We start from the raw sequence: 22,363 nt of genomic DNA, 5'->3' as shown, positions 1-22,363 counted from the left end.
AAACATGAATGGAATGTTCCATTTGTAAAAAAAATCAGATTATCTTGTTTATAAAAAGCAAAAAATCACTATTATTAGGATTACCCCTTCAGAGGACCAAACAAAAACAGCTCTTAGCGGCAGATTGTGTTAAATGTGGATGAAAACGTTTTTCCACCCTATACCCCTATTGTCGAAAACTGGATCCGACCCTGGCAGTATTGCTACCACTAATATACTACTACTACTATAGCCTCTTGTCCAGGCCCTGGCGGCTGCTTCCCGAGCGAAGCGAGGGATATAGCGACATCTAAGCCGAATTTTACCCACTTTCGCTGCGCTCGCCAATTAGGATATCCTTCGCTCGGGAAGCAGCCACCAGGGCCTCAACAAGAGGCTACTACTACTATTACTACTACTACTACTACTACTACTACTACTACTACTACTATTAGTAATGATGATTATAACACTAATAATATATATGATAATAGTTAATAGATAATAGTTAGAGTAATCATAATCGAAATAATAATGACAGTAATTACTGCCATAGGCGCGGATCGAAGATTTCGCGGGGAGGGGGATTTGAAATCCCAAGATCAGAATTTTGGTGGCGAATAACGCATAATAGTAGAGCGGATAAGCTCCAAAAATCACAACAATTGTGCAAATTTTGTCTAAAGCATGAAAATTTCACAAGTATAAGTATATGCCGTAAGATTTATTTTAAAGATGGGAGGTAAATTTTTAAATGCCATTTTCGGCCGTTGCCATGGCAACGGATTAATTTCTCCAAAATTACATACATTCCCATATAAATGGTAAATAAACATGATATAGATGACCAAAATGATAATTTTCAGGCTCTCCATTGAATACATATGAAATTTACAGATATTCAACATCACCAAGATAGCTCCAATTGGTCCGTTGCCATGGCAACGGCTTTTTTTCCCCAGAAAAATAAAAATTTTGATTAAAAAATCGTTGTAGAATATGATTTATCTTTTATTTCCCCTAATTTTACAGTGCTAAACAAAGACATTTTGGTTGCTAAATGTGTAAATTACATCTCAAGCCATTGCCATGGCAACCACATAACATTTAATTTACAAAAATAATTTGGTTGACAAGACAATAGACAGGTGGAAAAAACAATTAGAATTGACTTAATCTGTATGCTTAAGTTTGACCCCCTCATTTGAACGAAAAATACAGAAAGTGTTCTGCAGGAGTTCTTTATAAAGATACAAAATTATGTTGCCTTGGTAATGCTTGAATTAAATTTAAAAAGAAACTATTTTTCAAAGGGCCCGTTGCCATGGCAACAGCTTATTTCCCTCTAGAAAGGTAAAAATATTGATAAAAATGTAGAATACATGTATGATCATCATTCCATTTTCCCTAATTATAAGGTACTAATCGAGATATGTTTGTGATAAATTTATAAATATAACATCTTAAGCCATTGCAACCAGATAACATCTCATTTAAAAAAACAATAACATGGACAGGTGCAAAATACAATGAAAATTAACATGCGTAAGGTTTGACCTACTCAATTAATTTAGGGGAAAATAATATAGTGAGTGTTCTGCATGAACTAATTAGAATGATAAACATTGATGTTGCCTTGGTAATACTTGAATTCAACGATAAATATCAATGTTCCAAATGGCCTGTTGCCATAGCAACGGATCATTTACCCAAGAAAAGTACCAGTTTTGATTTAAAAAAGGACTGTATAATCTGATTTTTCTTTCATTTCCCCTAGTTTTAGGGTAAGAATGGATATGTTTGCTGTTAACATGCAAATAACATCTAATGCCATTGTCATGGCAACCAAATAACATCTAATTTGAAAAAAATAACATGGTTGACATGATAATGAACAGGTGGAAAATGCAATTTATAACTAACTCAAGGTTCGACCCAGTCATTTAATTTTAACAAAGATTACAGTGTTTCGCGTAAGTTCATTTTGGGCACCATCTTGGATTTAAAGGTACTCTAGCGTGTACTGTATCAACAAATCATTTTACCCCCTAGACCATGGAATATGAACCGAAAAAGGATAGGGTTGATAATGAATGAGTTGTATCCATTTTCAGTGAATGACGGTCATCTTCGACGCCATCTTGAAAATAACCACTTTCCCGGATGCGGATTTTAGTAGATTTGTAGTATGTTATTCCGGAGGTCAAATAGGACTAAAAACCGTTGAAAAACTATTTGTTGCAATTTGCTCCGGGTAAGAGTATTCTTGGTCGTACGATGACCCGTCTAAAATTATCTTGAATTCATATGAAATAAAAGCTTGCATTTCTCCTCCAGCTCCAGGTTTGTATTTTTGTTGCGAGACCAAATTAAATTATGCCCATATCATTTGTGTATTTTCATTTACAGAAAAACCTAACCTACAAGCATCCCGAACCAAGATCATTTGAGGAAGCAACTGATTACGCTAACATGATGGTAGAACAGAAACGACGTCTAGAACTTATCAACAAAGCATGTTCAGCAGCTAATATATCACGTCAAATCGATATAGACCAAAATGGCGGTGTGTTCAAGAATGTTGGACATCTCTTAGTAGATGACAAGTATAAGATCCTTTTTGGTTTCATTCCAAAGGTTGGGTGTACCACATGGAAAGGCGTCATTAATAGGCTTCGATCCACACATAAAGGCCATTTAGCAGAAGTAGGGACTCTCAGAAAATTCAAAGACAATCATACTGAAATCTACTATCGTATTCAAAATTACAGAAAGGTTTTATTTGTCCGAGAACCTATTACTCGTATGTTATCGGGCTACCTCAGTAAGTTAAAGAATTTTAAGAATCTCCAAAGGGTGTGGGAACAGTACATAGGAGCAAATATCGTGAGAAGGTACCGAGGATATGACCATGCGGAAAGATATAGAGATAAAACAAATAAACCGTTTATGAATATCACTCTATCAGAGTATATTCAATATATTACAGATAAAGGTACCAAAATCGTAATGGAAGAACTCAACGATCATTGGCTTCCGCTTCATGTTGTGTCGAACCCATGTCAAATTTCCTATGATTTTATTGGTCACTATGAGAATTTAGCGATTGAAGGCCCTTTTGTTCTGAAATGGCTCGGTGTAGATCACTTGGTACCATTCCCTCAAGTTCATGAGTCCCATGCCTCTAATGAAATGATTAAAGAGTATTCACAAGTGTCTCTAAGTTTACTTAAGAGAATATCAGAATATTATGCGTTTGATTACAAAGCATTTGGATATCATGTCAACGACACACTGTCAATTTTGATGAAAGGTATATTCGATGAGGAAGAAGATGTCTTGTAAATTTATTGACACGATGTGCTCGATAGTTTAGGATTTCAAAAATCGATGACAAAACCTGTATAGAAAAACAAGCGTGGTATATATACTGAAACTCTTTAAGTCCATGGATTCTCAAAAGTATGGGGGCGTAATACCTAATTGAAATAGTATCAAATAATATTATATGTGGAGCGTTGTGGCCCAGTGGATTAGTCTTTGGACTTTGAAACAGAGGGTCGTGGGTTCGAATCCCAGCCATGGCGTAATTTCCTTCAGCAAGAAACTGATCCACAATGTGCTGCACTCAACCCAGGTGAGGTAAATGGGTACCGGTAGGAAGTAATTCCTTAAAAAGCTGTGTGCGCTATGAACGCCTAGCTTAACCGGGTAATATAGGAGCGCCTTGAGCACCTAACAAGGTGGATATGTGCGCAATATAAATACCCTATATTATTATACATGTATGTACACCTTCAAAATTGACACTTTGAAGCAAATTTGATAAAAACTACTGAAGATTAATCCCCCAAAAGTGACTGCATATAAAATATACATGTGCCTTTTGACCTTAAATGAATTTCCCAAAAATTGCATGATTTTTTTCATTACTATGTTCATTTTTTCACCCTCAAATATTAATTGTACACTGTAAAAAGTTTACTGTAGATTTTACAGTAAATTACTGGCAACTCTGCTGCACGGTAATTTACTGTAATTTTTATTTTACAGTAAGCTACTGTAGTTTCGTCCTACAGTAAATTACTGTAAATTTGAACTAGCTACAGGAAAATACCGTGAAAAGTGCTGTAGCTTACTGTAAAATTTACCAAATTTTAGAATTGTTGCTACTGTAAATTTGGTTAAATTACAGTAAACTACTGTAAATTTCCCTTGCATTACAGTGAGGTACTGTACACTTCCTACAGTAAAATGCTGTACACCTTCCCAATTTACCCCCAGTACTGTACACTCCCTACAGTAATTTACTGTAAATTGACCCCATTTACAGTATGTTTTACTGTAATTGGCACAACTTCCAATGACAAAAATACACTTGAGTAAAACTTTTGAATGAAACTTTGAAAAGTCTTTATTGCATTAACATGCAGTAGAACTGACAATGCCATATTTCACAAACAGTACAATTTTTGTAAGGATCATGGGCAAAATGCTGGCAAGTAGAATGTGTTGCATAATCAAATTTCAAAGATGACAATTATACAGAAACTATGTACACAGAAATGTCCTAAGAATGCTGATGTTCATTACAGACCTGTTCACTAATGTAGTCAAATTTCATGAATACTTTGTTCCTCTGGATTTGGTAATAGGTAATTACCATGTACTGAATGGTATTACAATAAGTGGCATCCTTTTTGCATGCATAAACTCTTTATGTATTTGTTGGACCTGTCAGAGCAAGCAACAAAGGTTGTAAGAACAACCATAAAATTTGGTTGGTGTTACTTTATCTGCTGTTTGCAATTCAGTTGACTTAAACATTTTGTAAATAAATCTATTCAACAAGTAAAATTCACCTTGCATGCATTAAAGTAGTTGTAATTGCTAACCTTACACAAACTTTCAGGCCACTGTATATTAAATGAGAGTACATTAATGAACAGGTGTGTTTTAAAGCAATCCATTTACATGAAGGGTACCATAATCATTCAAATATTCAGTCATAACCCATTAGAATCAATTACAAGTGAAAGCAATTTTTCACTTATGCAACTACTGCCTGAAATAATGGCAAACTTTCAATTTCTTTAAGAAAACAAATCTGACTAAAGTGAACTTCCTTCTAGGAGGGCTTGTCTCAGCTGACCTTGGATGAACACTGGATGAACATACACACGCACACACACACACACGCACACACACAGACTCTCTATCTCTTACATCCACATATCCGTAGTAACACGCAAAATGCTTACTCCATGGTAACCTGACGACAATGCTTCTACCAGAAGAAAACTGAATTTTTAAGTGAAACTTCTCACTTATGAGTAATTTTACATGTATACTATTAATTGATAAAAAATTAAGTGTATGTCAACTTCTTATATATACATATTCCCAAAAATCTTATTAAGACAGAAAACCTTATTCAATCCTATATCAAAATAATGAATAGTCCTAAACACACACTGAACCAATAATTTATATTACAAGCATACAAATACATTAACTGCCATGAATACATTAAATTGTGACAATAATATTACATTGCATACAATATTCCTCACAAATAAAGTTTCTTATAACAGTACTATCAATTTGATATTGAAACTGGCAAGAAAGAACCCGAATGAGAGTATTGCTACCATTGCAAATACTTAATATTTACATGAATATTTGACGAACAAACATGTACAAATATGACCTCCAATTTTGCCAAAGTAATGTTTGTACTGTGACACTTGAACAGCTGCGAAAGTGAAAGTATGAAAATGTTATAATTCTGTGAACAACAAAATACAATGTAGTAAATCCTCAGTAATCATAATGAAGAAAAATGTCAATCTGTGAGAAGTATCTACAATTTTCAAATTTTTCTGTACTACATCATGCAAATCTGCTATTTTGAGAAACTCTTGAAATGTAATCAAAATGTCACATGCTTTTTCATTTGAGGAATTTCTGATACATTTAATATCCTTTTCTGACTATAAGAAAACAAAAAATTGCTACATCACCTTAAGATTTCCTGAATTTCTTGATATAATTTGGTCCTCTTTACAAAAATGGCTAACAGTCAGCCATGCATGATATGCAATAATGGAGATCACTGTGTCATTCATGTAATAATAATATAATAATAATCTCACTCCACCTTGGTAGGCTGTGTTAAAGCCACATACATTACAGAAGTTTACATCGTTCTCAGTAAACAGCTTATTGCAATATTTGTCAACATCTTGATGACCAAGCGCTTACTACGCAGTATATATATATACATATATATATAATGTAGCACAATGTTGAAATCGAAATTGATTTACAGCAATGTTAATCCTAACTAAAGATGAATTTTCGACCACGAATGTTGGAAATAGATGCCTCCGCTACTGCCATACCATAAATATATTTCCTAGTTTTTATTTCCATAAAGAAAAAAAAAACCCTCAAGACCTTTGATCTTGTGACTTCAAAATCTAGTCAGATAACTGTTTCTCAAAAAAGCAAATATATGCATTTGATTGAATCCAGAGAGCTTGAGATTTGACTTTCAGACCCAAAATCTTAATAGATCATTGTCACTTGTATATGCACAAATGAGCGAAGTTTGAAGTTGATTCGTCAAATGGTTTGGAGTTATTGCGAGGACGGTATATGTTATATGTACTTTATTGTATTCAATGACCTTGACTTTTGACCTTGAGACCCCAAAATCTGAACAGATCATTGTTACTTTAACATATACACACGAGACAAGTTTGAAGTTGATCTATCAAAGGGTTTTGGAGTTATTGTAAGAATGGTCTATTTCTTATGTATTTTAGTGAATTCTATGACCTTTGACCTTTGGACCCAAACACTTATCAGCTCATTGTCGCCCAGATATGTATCCTCAAGTCAAAAAGTATGAAGTTGACCTGTTGACCGGTTTTTAAGTTATCGCGAGAACGAAAGTGGGACAGACGGACCGACGGACAACACAAAAACATAATGCCTCCGACACCACCTTTGGTGGGCGGAGGCATACAAACAGTGTGTAGTGCCATATATCTATGTTTTTGTATGGTTCAAATTCGGTTGTAAGGAGATATTCTTAACTTTATTTTTCCAAGTATGAAACCCCTTTACATTTACAATTTCTATATGAATTTTACCCCTCCCCCACTCTTACTTGACCTGGATTTGAGAAACGGCTAAAATAAAGTTGTGGGCAATGTCAACTTAATAGCATATTCAAATGAATGTTCTCTCATAACTAGCATGTCGACAATCTATTTCAGCAAGTTTCTCATGTTATGCAATATTGGGCATAAACTCTGTAGTTGCTTGGTCAGACAAAGCTCAACCAATTATTCAAGAGGATGGTGACCAAGCGAACATAGTATTATTGGGTGATATATAAAATCACATGTTTTTAGATGATGGGGTAAAATGTACAAATCAGGAAATTAAAGCCACTGGAAATCAGCAAACCGACGCACAAATGACACTACTTTCGCGTTGCAGTGACTCTTCGACGCATGGCACTTCGACCCATCAGGGCTTATTCCGAGGAGACATCTGAGAGACAGGGAGAAAAAGATATTACAGAAAAAAAATAAATAAAAACAATCAAATGAAAACTGAGGGAGTCAAAATAAATTGACAAACCTAAAATGAAATTTATCAAACAGTAATTATAGATGGCTCCATCAAGCCAGCTTTACTTAAAAAAGAATACTTTTTAAATCACTTTTTTCTATTGTTAGTACAGAGACACACTCTTCTCTACTCAAGTACGTAATCATTAACCTGCACCAAAATACACCAGATGTTAGTGTGCTAGTCGCTAATAAGTTCTTGAAATTTTGGAGTTCCCCACAGTACTGCTGGGTTTGCTTACTTTCAAAACGTGACACTTGCAATGGAAATCATATTTGGCTCCCAAATAAATGCAGAAGTACTGTGAAGAATGTCTTTGTTTTCTAAGGCAAGGCAACAGTCGGATGTTGCTCGCTCCATCAAGTCGCAAAGCAGTAGCACATTAATAAAAAGCCTATTTATCAGATAAGAAAGTATGTTCTAGAATCAAAATGCTTAAATTTATGAGCTGCTCGGATGTGACGTCACAACATCATAACTTGAAATATTCACAACTCTAACAAAAAATTTTGACGGATTTTCTTCAAACCTTCACCAATATTTTTCTTTATTTTTCCACATTTTTTAAAATCAAGTTATTTTTCAGACTGAAATTCCATTTAGCTAGGATGTCCATGAAATTGGACTTATGTCAGTTCCAGAAAATGGTCCGATATTTTGCATGCCATATTGTACCTCTGAATGAACTCCAGTGTTGCTGCAGCCGTGCTTGGATATTCCAAATTGAGGTTGTAATAGGTGGCAAAAAGGTATGCCACCCCACAAAGAAAGCCTTCAGTTGTTGATGATGAATGGCCAATAACTCTGCTTTCAACCATGACCATCCACTGGGACTTGGCCGAGTCAAATGGATCTCCTATCAAACAAAATAATGTTAAGATTTAATCGTTATGAGCTTCATTTTCTATAATTTGTTTTAACACTAGCTGATGGGAAAATCTCTGGTACAAATTCACTAGAGTAAAATTCAGTTATTTATTTCCAATTGTCCTGATTCCCCCCCCCCCCTTATGGACGCGTTACAAAGTGAAAAACTATAATTTATGTTTTTTGCCCAGTTTTAAAGGCTGGGATCATGCAGTATTCACATGTCTCTTTTGTTAATGACTGCATATAATTACAAGCATGGCAAATCTGAAATGCTGAAAGTGAAAGATGTACATATGAAATACAAGTCTGTTTAAGAAAATTGACACAAAATAAACGTACATGTCTGTACAGATTTAGTCTAAACCTAAATCTGAGAATGTTTTAAATGTCTGTATTATATTATTCTAAGAGGTTTGATTAAAAACACTGGAAGTTGTCATGCACCTTGGATTATGAGTTTGGGTGAATCAGATGCATCTCCCTCTTTCTCCATGTCCTCAGCAGTATCTGTAACCTGAAAAGATATGATAATCCCATGTTTCCATTACCATTACACACAAGATTCAACTCTTCAGTGTCATTTAATTGATTTTAATTTTCATACAGCATGCAGTCCCCAAGAGTGAAGGTCCAATACAATCTAGAAATAATCATCAATTAATTTTCAATTATGTACCACCTCGAAGGGGGAAGGGCAAGTGATCTCTCTCATTTCTTTTTTTCAAATGGGGGCGTGCCTTAGCAACAAAACACCCCCCCCCACAACAAAAAATTAAAAATTGAAGAAAAAAAAAAGAAAAAAAAACAGATCTAAGGAAAGGTTCCACAAAGGGTCTTGAAAAGTCCAGAGTCATCGATACAAAAGCAATTATTAAATACTAACTTTTTCACTCAGGACTAATAGCGCAAAACATTTTTCAGGAGAGTAATTATTAAATCTTACATCACGGATGAGGAAAAGGGAGTCATTCCCTTCTTTAAACAGGCTCTGCAACCTACTCAGCACACCAGATGCTACATCATGCAGGTTTGCATCATCTTTTGCAGCCGCAGCTTCCACGAGAAGTACTGGAGGAAGAGAGAGAGGGAAAAAATATAAAAAAATAATAAGTTGAATGAGTAGGGTCCTGGGCAGGAGGGGAGGGAGATAGGGGACAAGAAGATAGACATGGAATGAGTAAGAAGCAAAATGAGAAAGACTTTGACAAGATGGAAGAGATATGAGAAGTAGGAGAAGCCAAAAGAAGAGATAAGAATTAATTAGAATATTAAAAGAGGAAATGAAAAAAAAAAAAAAAGGAAAGGGGAGGTGGCAAGAAGGAAGGCAAAGGAGAAGAAATTGGTGAAGAAAGAAGACAAAGGAGGTGAATAATTAGAAGCAGCGGGAAGAAAAGGACAAAACAAAAAAGTGGAGAACCGAGAAGTAGAAATATAGAGTTGGAAAAAAAAATTGTTTGTGTGTTATTTGTGATCAACTTTAAAAATATTTACAAATGGATAAGTCTATATTTTCAAGAAAAGTTTACCATTATCAAAGTGTAAAAACTGCAATAGCAAAGGAAATATATATGTGTTACATTGTGAAAAAGACACAAATGAATTCATGGGAGTATCCCCCTTCCCCATCCTTGGCTAATTATATGCACGCGCACGCTTTCAAACAGTGATGACGTCACAATGCAAAAGACCAGACTGTAACAGACGATTGCCCACGGTCGGCCGGAACTCCTTGCCATATCGCTAGCGCTAGCGCGCGGTGCATGCATGCGCTGGCTAGCTAGCTCGCACCATACAGCACTGCACTAGCACTGCATGCTGCGCTGCATGACTGTACTGTACGAGTATGGCCAGGGTTGCATGGCTAAACTGCGTGCAGACATCGGAATCCGATGCAATCTATCTAGCTGATCTAGCAAAAAGTAGCGTAATGAAATTTAGTCGATATGATGGAATTGCTAAGAGGCATTTTAATGATAATTTCAACACATACCAAATTTCTATGCATAGGTCTTTACTATTTTTTAGCAAGTTAAAAACAGTCAAAATTTGAGTCAACACCCCGCACAACTCTAAGTCTAAATCTACACAGTACACATCTTCCGTAGACAACATCCGCACAACACACATTAACACATACATCTTCATAGACAACAGAGAGAGCGCGAAAAGTGAGGATGGTGAATGTCAGAGTTCCATGAAAGATTACATTATATGTAAAACAGTTCAACAAAACATTTCTACATGTGAAGGATCTACAGGATGAAAATATCACTACTTACCAGGGAATGTGTACTTGACCGGAGACGTAAAGTTGAATTCAAAACAACAGCAGTTCCGACGGCACTTCTTATCGATCTGACACTCGAAATTTTGCAAGAATTTATGCTCCGCGCCGAGTAAGAGGCGCATGCGCGTGTGACGTGTTGTATCCCAGAATGCATTTCGCGTGCTCAATTACAGTAAATTACTGTAAAGTTGATCTCCCAAAAAAAGAACTCGAATGATTGCTGTAAATTACCGTGAACCGCCTGAATAATACGGCAAATTACTGTAAAATCATCATTACAGTATCTTACTGTTAAAATTTACATCAATTTACCGTACAAATTACAGCAATTTTTTACAGTGTACACTTTCCATTTTGATTCCATTTTCACTATTTACATATTTAAATAGTTAATGGTGTATCATACAAAGGGGATTGATCTGGATTTTGTTTAACAGTAGGAACACCTCCTTAAGTTCCTGGCATAACAAAAGATTTTTTAAACACCAGTATTACACTATTCACCCATGGATAAACCTTATTTATACATAAAAATGCCTTAAATAGTAACCTCTATTTAGGTCTTTGTGTATAGCTTTGTTTCCTTTACCAAAGTAGGTTTTTTCATACACGACATTTAGAATTGATGGAATGGAGAGAAATCGCCAATCAGTTCCCTCAAGCAACAAAGAAGTCCTGAAAATTACACTTCACAAGGCAGCAAAGATAGATGGCGGGATCCTGCCATAATGTGAGAAACTTGTACACAATGTGCCAAGGAGACTGCGTGACGTTATTGACCCCAAAGGAAGACCAACCAAGTACTAGCAAGAGACTAAAAGTATTTTTTTTTAAACAACAATGTGTACAAATAATTGTTTTCCCCTCAAAATCACACTTTGGTGGGATTCTTAAGTGTATGAATTTTACGGAACAAAGAGGATACATATTATCAAATGGTATCAGTTTAAACTTACACTTTGAAAAAAAGAATATTCTCTCCTTGTTTGAATCATTTTTATGGGTGTACAAATAATTGTTTGATACACTATTATATATATATATATATATATATATATATATATATATATATATATATATATATATATATATATATATATATATTTGAGATATTATACATGTACAACAGCTTTGGCATTTATTGTATTGAAATATATTGAGAAAGGAGACACGATGGTAGGCGTACCTTTCACAATTGACACAACCACAAACTTAGAAGAGTTTAATTTAAACCCGAATTCAGTATACGGGCCTATTTGTTTTAAACAATTCCATAAAGGGCAGATAGCTATGGGGAACCTTGGTTTAGGTTATGCCTCCCATTGTTCTCTTTATTGACTTCTTTTACTATATATATATATATATATATATATATATATATATATATATATATATATATATATATATATATATATATATATATATATATATATAAGGTGGAAAATTCCGGGGTATGTGCAAAAGTTTCCATCTGTGTCCTACGTTCACGCAAGGTGAGGTTTATTCATTTTGACGTGCTCATGGTAAACATGGACATGATGGAATGCAGATTTGTGTGAAAGTATTCAGGGCATTCCAATTTGTAACGATTTCCAGTTCTTATATTGGAGCTATTTTTATGATAGTCCATCATATTTGTGTTATTTGATATAAATGAGTTTGGCTTTATCTCATACATTTAAACCACTTTCCTTCCGTCGGGTATATCTTATGAATAATTGTGTCACTGCCAGAATTAAAAAAGGAGTGGATTCACCCAGGCATATTACACATCTCGCAATGGTCCTTATAGTATAGTATTTATTTTTCCGATTCAGAATACATTAAAAAAAGACAAATAAGAGTGAGAGAAACAACAAAATGGAATCGGCTGGATAACCCATATTCAGCTGTGCCAGGCACGACACTGCTGGTCTTCCGCATGGGGTCCAGAAAAGAAGCTAATTATTGGAACTGTTATAGGCTACAAACAAACACAAAAATAAGTAAAAGGATATAAGTGTACACGAGTAATCTATATAATCTGAACGATAAAAGACATTATCATAACTATGCTAGCAATATAATAAAAAGGTGATTGTTAATAATATATGATTACAGATGATAAATAAACAAAAATCTCCATTCAGTCCATACCACAATAATTCAGTTATAGGGCCATGTCAAAAGGTTATGCTGCTATAGCTTGCATACGAAATGTAACTTTTTTTCCACGACATTTTCTTGCTTGCATCAGAATAGGGTTTTTCGTCAAAGGCTATCCTACGTACCTCATGAATATTTAGTCAAAAACACAAATTGCAAAGATATGACATAATATGGAAAAGCCAGAACAACTCGTCAGCGTAACAATTTTTTTTCATATTTCTTTCAAATTGAGGCGATTATTTGGGAGAAAAAAAGATGATAACTTGCAGGCTGATTCAATGTCCTCAAGTCTGCGGTACGGGGAGAAAATTGTCAAAAACGTGAGAGAACAGAAAAAAATTACGACAGGCACTATACCAAAATCTTATTCTAGTGCATTAATGTTGGCTTTATAGGATTTAGAACGAAGCGTACTCTGTTAAAAAAACCTTACTGAAAGCATTAACAGAATCATTCTGTAAATTCATAAAACAGAAAAAAATTAATAGTAATAATCAGTTCTTGTATAGCGCATATCACAATTGTGAATAATGTCTCAGCTGTAGCTTGGCAGCCGTAATTACTAAGATTACAGCGCACACGCATTTCAAGGAATAAATTCCTGCCAAGTACCCATTCACCTCGGCTGAGTGCAGCACAATGTGGATAAATTTCTTGCTGAAGGAAATTACGCCATGGCTGGGATTCGAACCCACGACCCTCTGTTTCAAAGTTCGGAGACTTATCCACTGGGCCACAACGCTCCAATTTAACAGAACAGGTCTGTTTAAAAAGGGGAAAGGGTGTTTTAAGATTCCATCCTCCAAATACCAATTTCCTGTAAGATTACGCAATCTGGTAAGATTACAGATGTTCTCGATCGAGACTCTCTGCATGATTTCTAACAGTGTACGAGGATCGTTCAAGATTTCTCGGATACTAATGTTACAAAACACAAGGACCCTGACCGGGAAGATCCAAGATCAATGAAGTGTAAATGATACTGAATATTACAGTCAATGTTTTATTCGATAACAGTAACATATATCAATGCACATTCGTCTTACGGCTTGAGAAAGTCTACAAGAGTGAACAAAAGTTTACCGAATATAACACTTCTTATATTGAACTTCTGAATAGATCAATGGTTGTAGTTCAAGTTATATCGGATGTCAAAAGATAGTGTACATGATAATAAACTTGTGCCATTTGACTTTTTCTCTTTTATGTCTCAGTGGTGTATTTTGTTTTAAATCGTACTGTTCACATCATTTGAAGTTTTGAATAAATTCAGATCTCTAATTATTCAATAAGCATTAGAAATAACGCATCATCGTAAGAAACCGACACATTGACGTAGTTTGATTAAACACTAACACAATGTATAGGTCAGCATTATTGTAATACATGTACAATTAAAATACTAGAAATTAAATGTCTAAACTCTCCATTTACCAATTGAAATTAAAGAGAGGGTGGGGGGAGGGGAAGAGCAAGCAAAGTCCTATCACTACTACATTTCACCAAAATTGAATGTAAAATAAGAATGTTATGGTAACTCTACATCCAAGTTTCGCTTCTTATAAGTTATTAGGGGGCTTTCGCATCTCAACGCATAACGATTTCAAGAACATAGAAAATTGAAGTGCCCTTCGAATGCATGACAATGAGCAACCAAGAAGTCTTTGTCGAAAATTGGTGAAGTAAAGCATTAGTTTCGTCCTGGACTCTGGACAAACAATATAATTTACATGTTTTAAGGGCGATCTGTATTTCCGGTTCTTCAATTTTCAACAAAAACCTCTCGAAAGTTTTGATTCGACTCGCATTTTCAATAGATTTTGCCTGTATTCTCAAGCCAGGTTTAACTTAAACTCAGGTTTAAAGTTGTGGTTTAAGTATGGATAGCCAATTGTTACATAAATCACTAACAGTGGAGATATCATATTTCAGCTCATTTGGCTCTCAAATCATTCATGATTATCTAGGAAGTATAAATATATGATTGTCTTCACCACTGAAGAATCAGGAAAGAGCAAAGTAAATATTAAGAAACCTACAACTTTTGACACTTTTGGCTTCCCATAATTTTAGCACAGTTAGACAATGCTCTAAGTTAAACCCATAGGCCCGTATTCTGAAGTCAGGTTTAAGTTAAACTCAGGTTTAAAGTTGTGGTTTAAGTATGGACAGCCAAAAGTATCAATTTTTTTTATTAAGTTGTACGTTTCTTATGTTTGCTGTGCTCTTTCTTGATTCATCGATAGTGAAGACAATAATCTATATATACTTCCTAGACAATTATGAATGATTTGAGAGCCAAATGAGCTGAAATATTATATCCCTACTGTTCGTGATTTATGTAACAGTTGGCTATCCATACTTAAACCACAACTTTAAACCTGAGTTTAAGTTAAACCCAACTTCAGAATACGGGCCATAGAGATATATACTAATAACGCTACATCTCTATGGTTAAACCGGTTACAGCCCGATAGACCGCGGGTCCGATAGACCGCGGGTCCGATAGACCGCGGGCCCGATAGACGGGCCGATAGACCGCGGGCCCGATAGACCGCGGGTCCGATAGACCGCGGGCCCGATAGACCGCGGGCCCGATAGTCCGCGGTGTGTGTAAAATTATGATCAGGATATAGTTAAATTCAATGCCATCAAGTGGTCAAAAGGCCAATGATACGAGTCCATGGGGTTCTATAACGATGACCCAAAGGACAATCGCCCCCTGACATCTACTTCAAGGAAAATGTTATCCCCATATTTTTATCGTCAGGGACTGTTATACCCCCCGGAAATTTACCCTCTAGACGCCATACGGAGCATCTAAAATGCCATCGACTTGACGACATGGCGAGATACTTTATCTTGCCATGTCGACTAAATAAGCTTATTATGTCCGCATGGCGCGATACGTTATCCTGCCAAGTCAGTTCACTTATAAAAAGTTATATGTCAACATGGCGAGATATTTTATCTTGCCAAGTCGACTTAAATAAGTTACATGTCAACATAGCGATATATCCATATGAATTTGTTACCCCCTATTTTGTTCACCTAATATGAAGGTTTTATTCAGCTTGGGTCGGCTGTATTTGGCAGTTAATGATACGCGTACCGCCTTGACCGAACTGTGCGAAGTCTGTGTGGTCTGTGTGGTAGAGATAGGCCGGGCCGTAAACACTACTTCTTGGGGGTGCATAAATTGCCCTAATTAAGTTTATTATTTGTGACAAAATAGAATCACTGTAATTTGTTTATGATATTGACTGTGGTACGACATAAGGATAACGGAGCAGCTTCTGTTTATGTTAAGATATAGACATATAAGGAAATGTTTTCTTCTGACCAAAAAGTGAGAATAATTTTCTCTGATTCTGTACTCCTTCCCTCGATGTACTCCCGAGTTCAGGTTCAGTTGTCTTAGCGACGCGTTGTTTACTACTGCGCGCATTGTGTGTGTACGTGATTATTGTATAAAAAGGTATTCGGCGTATTGTGTGGTGCAGGTGTGGTGTATACACCGTTCATGTGCTGCACGTATACGTATATGCACCGGTATGCACACATTATTCATCCCTGGATTTGGCTTCTTAAAATGAGACAAGCATGATTTAACGTGAAAATTGACGGAGCTAAATATTAATCAATCAATATGAATTTTATATGTATGAAAAGCTTACATGTTACATATCCCTGTCTGGGAACGAGGATTTCCCAATCTAACGCAAAACGCGCTGCTGCCAGGTTGAACATCGTATACCAAAATCCAATCGAGCACAGTGCGACCAATTAATGGATATTGTGCATGATAAGAACAAAAAAGTTAATTGCATTGTAAAGTTTAACCTAGAAGTGACGATTTTTTTTTTCAAGAATGGGCATGATTTTACATGTAATGAAAAGGAAATGTTCTCTTCTTCTTCTTATATCTAGGACGAGGATATTGTACCCCCTTTTAATTTTTGATAGGAGAGGAAAGAGTATAAAGAGTTGATAGGCATACTAGAATAGACAATCGTGCGCAGTGCGACTAATCAATTAACGTAGATTATGCGTGATAAATACAAAAAAAGTTCATTGGATTGTAAAGTTTGACCTAAAAAACACGGCGGTTTTTTTCAACCAATTAGGTTGAACCTTATATCACAAGAAAGAGTTACAACCTGTCTATCTGATAGTCGTTGAACTGAGACATTTTGATACGAAAGTCAGACGCTGTAAGAGAAGATCGAGCCCAACACAGTGCAAAAAGTGCTTCTCTCACACAAAAACACGAGAAACTGTGTATTTTCAGTTAAAAAAACACGGTTGTTTTTTTAATCAGAATATAAAATGACAGTTATCATGAGATGTAGAACAAGTCTAAGATTAAGAAACCGTTTGAACCCGTGAAAAATCTCGAGCGGTTTTTGAGATATGAGTTAAAAGAGCCGAAAATGGGTCTATTTTGTCAAGTTTTTCATATTTCGCCATGTGGACATATCGACTTGACAAAATAGAAGTATCGCCATGTCGAAATAATAAGCATATTAATTACTTAGGCGGAGGGGTGCCTTTCTCCCCTAAAATTGAGGTGGGGGACGGTCCCCCCCCCCTAGATTGTTAGTTGAGAACCTTTTTTTTTGCTTGTCAATTTGTTTTCTACGCCCCCCCCCCCTAATTGAGGTGGATCCCCCTAAAATATCTTTGTCTTTGCGCCCATATGTGTACTTTTCGAAAAATGGCGCCCACTCCCTCCCGGCCAGGCTAACTTAAGTGCCTTAAATGGATTTTGAATTATCTTATAATCTTATTTTTAAAAAATCAAAAAACACTTTTTCATGTGTTCTTGAAAAAAAAAATCCATGAATATATAATGTAATATCATGGGAGCGCGAAGCACGAGCGATTGGGGGGGGGTTTAATTTGGTTTAACTTCTAACCAGAGTAGGCCCTACTAGAATATTGTGTGGACGGGAGCTATAGTTTCTGTACTGTTGTGTTAGAATACCCTTCAATAATATTAATGATAACCTTTTGGGAATAATGCAATCTCGAAGCAATCGACTAAATCTCCTCATCAGTTGCGTATTTATTCAGCATGGGTGCACGGGAGGGGGGGGGGGTGGCGAGGGCACCAAGTTAAAAAAAATGAAATGGGGGGGTAGACGTCAAAGAAAATCTGAGATTTCATTCTCAAAAACAAATTGAGGTACCTCACAAGGCCTAAATAAATAATGAGAACGCGAAGCGCGATCTGATTTTTTTAAATAGATTATTCATGTATTATATCCTGGAAGCCTAAGTCAGGGGTGGACCCAGCTTCCGCCAATAGGGTGAGGGGCCATTTTTTCACCCATATTTTCCCCGATCGGCCGCTCAAAGTTGTTTTTTTTTGTTTCTTTGAAGGGGTTGTCCCAGTGCCGTAATGAGCCAACAATTTCGAGGGGGTTCGAGATTGTGTATCCCATAGAATTAATAAGAAGTTGCCAGTGAGCGAAGCGAGCAAGCAAATATGCTGACATTTTTATTACAAAAATACAAGGTTGTGATAGATTTTGACATAATATTTGGAAAATAATATTATATTTCATTCTAATCCCTTTCCTTTTCTCTCTATTTTTTCTTAGTCTTGATTCTCTCTTTTTTAGGGGGGGGGCAAAACGCCCATGTCCTAACAGTCATTTCCTAGCTTTACTTTATAAGCAACATAAATGTGTAATAATCTCTTAAGCCCTATGTAATCTAAAAATGAAATTTCATGTATTTTGTCCTGAAAATTGAACATTTTGGGCAATGTTTGTGAACCTGAACAGGACGCGTACGTACTAGATAATTACCACGAGCGCGAAGCGCGAGCAGAAATGTTAAATATTCGTTCTGGCCTGGTCGAAAAGGGACCTGTTAAGGTTGTTTTGCAGTTAGCCATTAAGACGATACATATTTCAACGATTAAATATTGCGAGCGCAGAGCCCGAGCTGAAAATAATATTTGAAATTCCGATTTGAAAAGGGTCAATTTAATCACTGTTTACAGCACTGTGTATATAGGGAAATTTGATAGCACTATATAAATAATGCGAGCGCGAAGCGCGAGCTGATATTTTATTATTTATTTGACCTAGGATCAAGACATTTTAGGCCTAAGGACATTTTGTCATCATATAAGAATGATGACTATCTTCTATTTCTTTTCCTAAAACTTGTTGATATTTATTTCTGATAAAGGGACAATTTAGTTATTATGAATTCATACAAATTTTATTTCATATTTATTAATCTGTTAAGCCTAATGAGTGTGTGAAATTTGTTGACAGTGCATGAGGCTTGAAAACTGGATATTTTAAGTATTTTAGTAATCATGAATAGGATTCATTGGTTGATATTATTTTAGCAAATAATGCGAGCGCAAATTGCGATCCGGAATTTTTTAATGGGGGGGGGGGGATTTAAGTAGTTTGTTATAGAATTAATATATAGGTACACATAACTCACCAATCAAAATGCGAGTGCACAGCTCTAGCTCATAGGCCTTTATTGTTTTTTTTTTACAATCGAGACACCTGAAAAGGTATATTTAGAGAATCTTATATGAAATATAAAAAGACATTAGGTAGGCCTACTTGGCAAATAGTGCGAGCGCACAAAATGTTGCAAATGTTGATTCAAACCATTTTCCAGAGCACTTAAAAACATAAATTGGTAAATAAAACAAAATAATGAAAGATCGATGTCCGATCTGAATTATGTTTTGTAAATTGATATTTTAAACTACATATCAGCCTATTGAGCAAGATATGTATCTTATCGAACAGGCAATGCGAGCGCGATGCGCGAGCGAAACTTTAATATAGTGACTTTAAATATTTTTAAAAATTGTTTTCCAAGTCTTCTCCTGACCTTATTTTATTCACTGGTCTTCCTCCTTTTATGTTTCGTCTTCTTTTTTCTCCTTCCTTTCCCCCTTTTTTCTTTCCCCGTTTTTCACAATTTATTTGCTCTGTCAATAGGGGGGAGGTTGCCCTCGGGCCGCCTCGATCCGCCTATGTCAGTAGTTGTTATGATGAACACGATGCATATCTATTAAAAAATAAATGCGACTGCGAAGCGCTAGCTGAAAACTTTTATAATGGTGAAATGAAAAATACATTTTCAGTTGTCAGGTTAGAATATCAAATATTTTCAGCTTGTGCTTCTCGTTCGCATAAAAAACTGTAAGGTCGGGATGCGTATATAATTAAACAATTTATTGATACCAGCGCGAAGCGCGAGCTCAATTTTTTATATACTGACTTAAGAAGGACTAAGGTATAATTTCTATTCTAATTGCTTGTCCTTTTTCTCTTCCTTTTTTCTGTTTCTTACCCCTTTTTTGCGCCACCATGGGGGGGGGGCAAAATCTTTGCAAAATCTTTGCCCCCTGGATCGGCCTATGTATGTTGACTTTAAAAACACTAACACTTACACGTGGGATTGAAGCAGAGGATGCATACCTCATTAATCAAATATTGCTAGCGCGTAGCGCGAGCTGAATTTGATAACCCTTATTTGTGACCCTAAACAGGGTATCTATCTAGCTAAACAGACTTAAAACTCGAAAACATTGTTTTTTTCTGTTATCGTAAAAACGGGATATTTTAATTCAGCCGCATTAAATTAAGTTTTTTGGCAGGACATATATTTCACTATAAACAGGCAATACGAGCAATGTTGCGCCCCCGGTAGAAAATGAATTTGCATGAAGCCCTCTAAGTTCAAGGTCAGTTTGGCGCCCTCGGTTGAACATAAACTTGGCCCCCATGTGAAATATAACTTTGCCCTCCCTCCCCCTCTGAAACATGTATTTGTCGCATTATGGTCAAAATTCAAATTAGCGCTCCCCTAATTTGAACATCAATTTGTATCCCCGCTATATCGAACATCAATTCGGCGCCCCGTAGTTCGAACGTCATTTTGGCGCCATCAAATTGAATTTAACTATATCCTGATCGTAATTTTACACACACCGCGGACTATCGGACCCGCGGTCTATCGGGCCCGCGGTCTATCGGACCCGCGGTCTATCGGACCCGCGGTCTATCGGACCCGCGGTCCAACGGACCCGGGGTCTATCGGACCCGCGGTCTATCGGGATGTCCCCGGTTAAACCTGACTTCAGAATACGGGCCACTGTGTTCTTGAATTTGTTACGCGTGTCGATACGAAAAATCGCCATTAATATCTTTTAGGAAAAAAATAAGGGTGAATGCAAAATACTATCGCAAACTTAATATCAGATTTTTACACACTACTACATCAGTATAAAATATAGAATACATGCTTACTTGTAGATTTGGCAATCAGGAAGCTGTTGAATCACAAAAGGTTTTTTGATACACGAAACGAGGAAAGAAAATATTCCATCTAGTGGGTGGGCGAATTCATCGGGTCCCTCATTTGCATATTAAGCCCATGTTTGTTAATATAAAAAAATCAATTAAGCGAAACTTATATTACATCCGAATCGAATCTCAGCATTTCGTTTAACCTATATACGTTTAGATCAACTTTAGGACTCGGCCTTTAATGAGTTTAAAATTTAGCAAAAAGTGAATTTTTTTGTCCCCTTGAACTCCATATGCCATACAAAATTACAAGATTATTTTTAGGTATTAATATTTTTTCCTGAAGCATCTCATTATTCAAAAAATACATTTTACATGCAATAAATACTCATCGTGTTTACACATCAGCTTTGGCCATAAGGTGTTAAATTGCTGCGTTTTAGCTCAAGTTCTGTTACTTTTTTTCCTCGTCATTGTAGAGCAATAGAAGCGGATTTTTTTTTCTCACGTGGTTGAGGTTGTATTCATTTATCTACTGTATATACAATCATGATATGTTTTTTTTTCCAAAGGGCTTACGATACTTTGAAGTTAAATATAATGTTCCACTAGTCTTCTGGACAAGATCCCCTTTACAATATTTTAAGAAGAAAATTGCCAATATAGGCCTTTTTCTAAAGTGGGTATGATATTCTTAAATGTACAGAATTGTCAGATCCTTATTCTTGAAGATGAACTTTATTTAAAATAGAATTGACCCCTGGTGTATTTCTGTTAATTTACTTTCTGAGGAGTAAAATTGGGCAACAAGCTATACATCCGAGTCAATGTTTCTCGTTACCGTGTCATGTTTGATTTCAAATGAGTCGACTTTCAGTCGATAAGCCCTACCACCATGACCACATCATCCGGAATAAAATTGATTAAGTGGTTCTAGTCCAAGCTGGCCTTTTTTAGTCAAGTTTGACTCTCGAAGTGGTATGAGTGTGCCAAATTCGTACACAATTACAGGAATATATACTACAGTACTGTTTCTGATAAAATGTTTTTTTTACCAGTCACAAAGTCGAAAAGACTCTTCCTGATTAGAATTCATAATCCATGTGCTTTACGTAGTGTGTTATTTTTATAT

General features: G+C 35.9%; 2 protein-coding genes across 2 annotated transcripts; one reads left to right on the top strand and one right to left on the bottom strand.

Moving 5' to 3' along the window:
• The first annotated feature begins 1,520 nt into the window (after positions 1-1,520).
• On the top strand, positions 1,521-7,569 carry LOC129280509 (carbohydrate sulfotransferase 14-like). The gene is made up of 2 exons (XM_064112132.1): positions 1,521-1,529; positions 2,389-7,569. Exons 1-2 carry the CDS (start codon positions 1,521-1,523, stop codon positions 3,322-3,324), a joined length of 945 nt encoding a protein of 314 aa, XP_063968202.1. The 3' UTR covers positions 3,325-7,569.
• Positions 4,369-10,962, bottom strand: LOC129255643 (uncharacterized). The gene is made up of 5 exons (XM_064112119.1): positions 10,776-10,962; positions 9,440-9,564; positions 8,941-9,010; positions 8,302-8,482; positions 4,369-7,545 (listed from the first exon to the last, which is right to left on the bottom strand). Exons 1-5 carry the CDS (start codon positions 10,903-10,905, stop codon positions 7,434-7,436), a joined length of 618 nt encoding a protein of 205 aa, XP_063968189.1. The 5' UTR covers positions 10,906-10,962; the 3' UTR covers positions 4,369-7,433.
• Between the last annotated feature and the right edge of the window lie 11,401 nt (positions 10,963-22,363).

This window comes from Lytechinus pictus, chromosome 17 (assembly GCF_037042905.1).
Source record: "Lytechinus pictus isolate F3 Inbred chromosome 17, Lp3.0, whole genome shotgun sequence".
Classification (NCBI taxonomy): domain Eukaryota; kingdom Metazoa; phylum Echinodermata; class Echinoidea; order Temnopleuroida; family Toxopneustidae; genus Lytechinus; species Lytechinus pictus.
Note: the sequence above shows the minus strand (reverse complement) of the source record. Positions and strands in the feature narration are given on the sequence as shown.

Coding starts and splice junctions, on each gene's coding strand:
- LOC129255643 (XM_064112119.1), bottom strand. CDS start 10,905: ATGCGCCTCTTACTCGGCGCGGAGCATAAATTCTTGCAAAATTTCGAG. Junction 9,011..9,439: donor CCCTTTTCCTCATCCGTGAT/GTAAGATTTAAT, acceptor ATATCTTTTCAG/GTTACAGATACTGCTGAGGA. Junction 8,483..8,940: donor ACCCAAACTCATAATCCAAG/GTGCATGACAAC, acceptor TTTGTTTGATAG/GAGATCCATTTGACTCGGCC.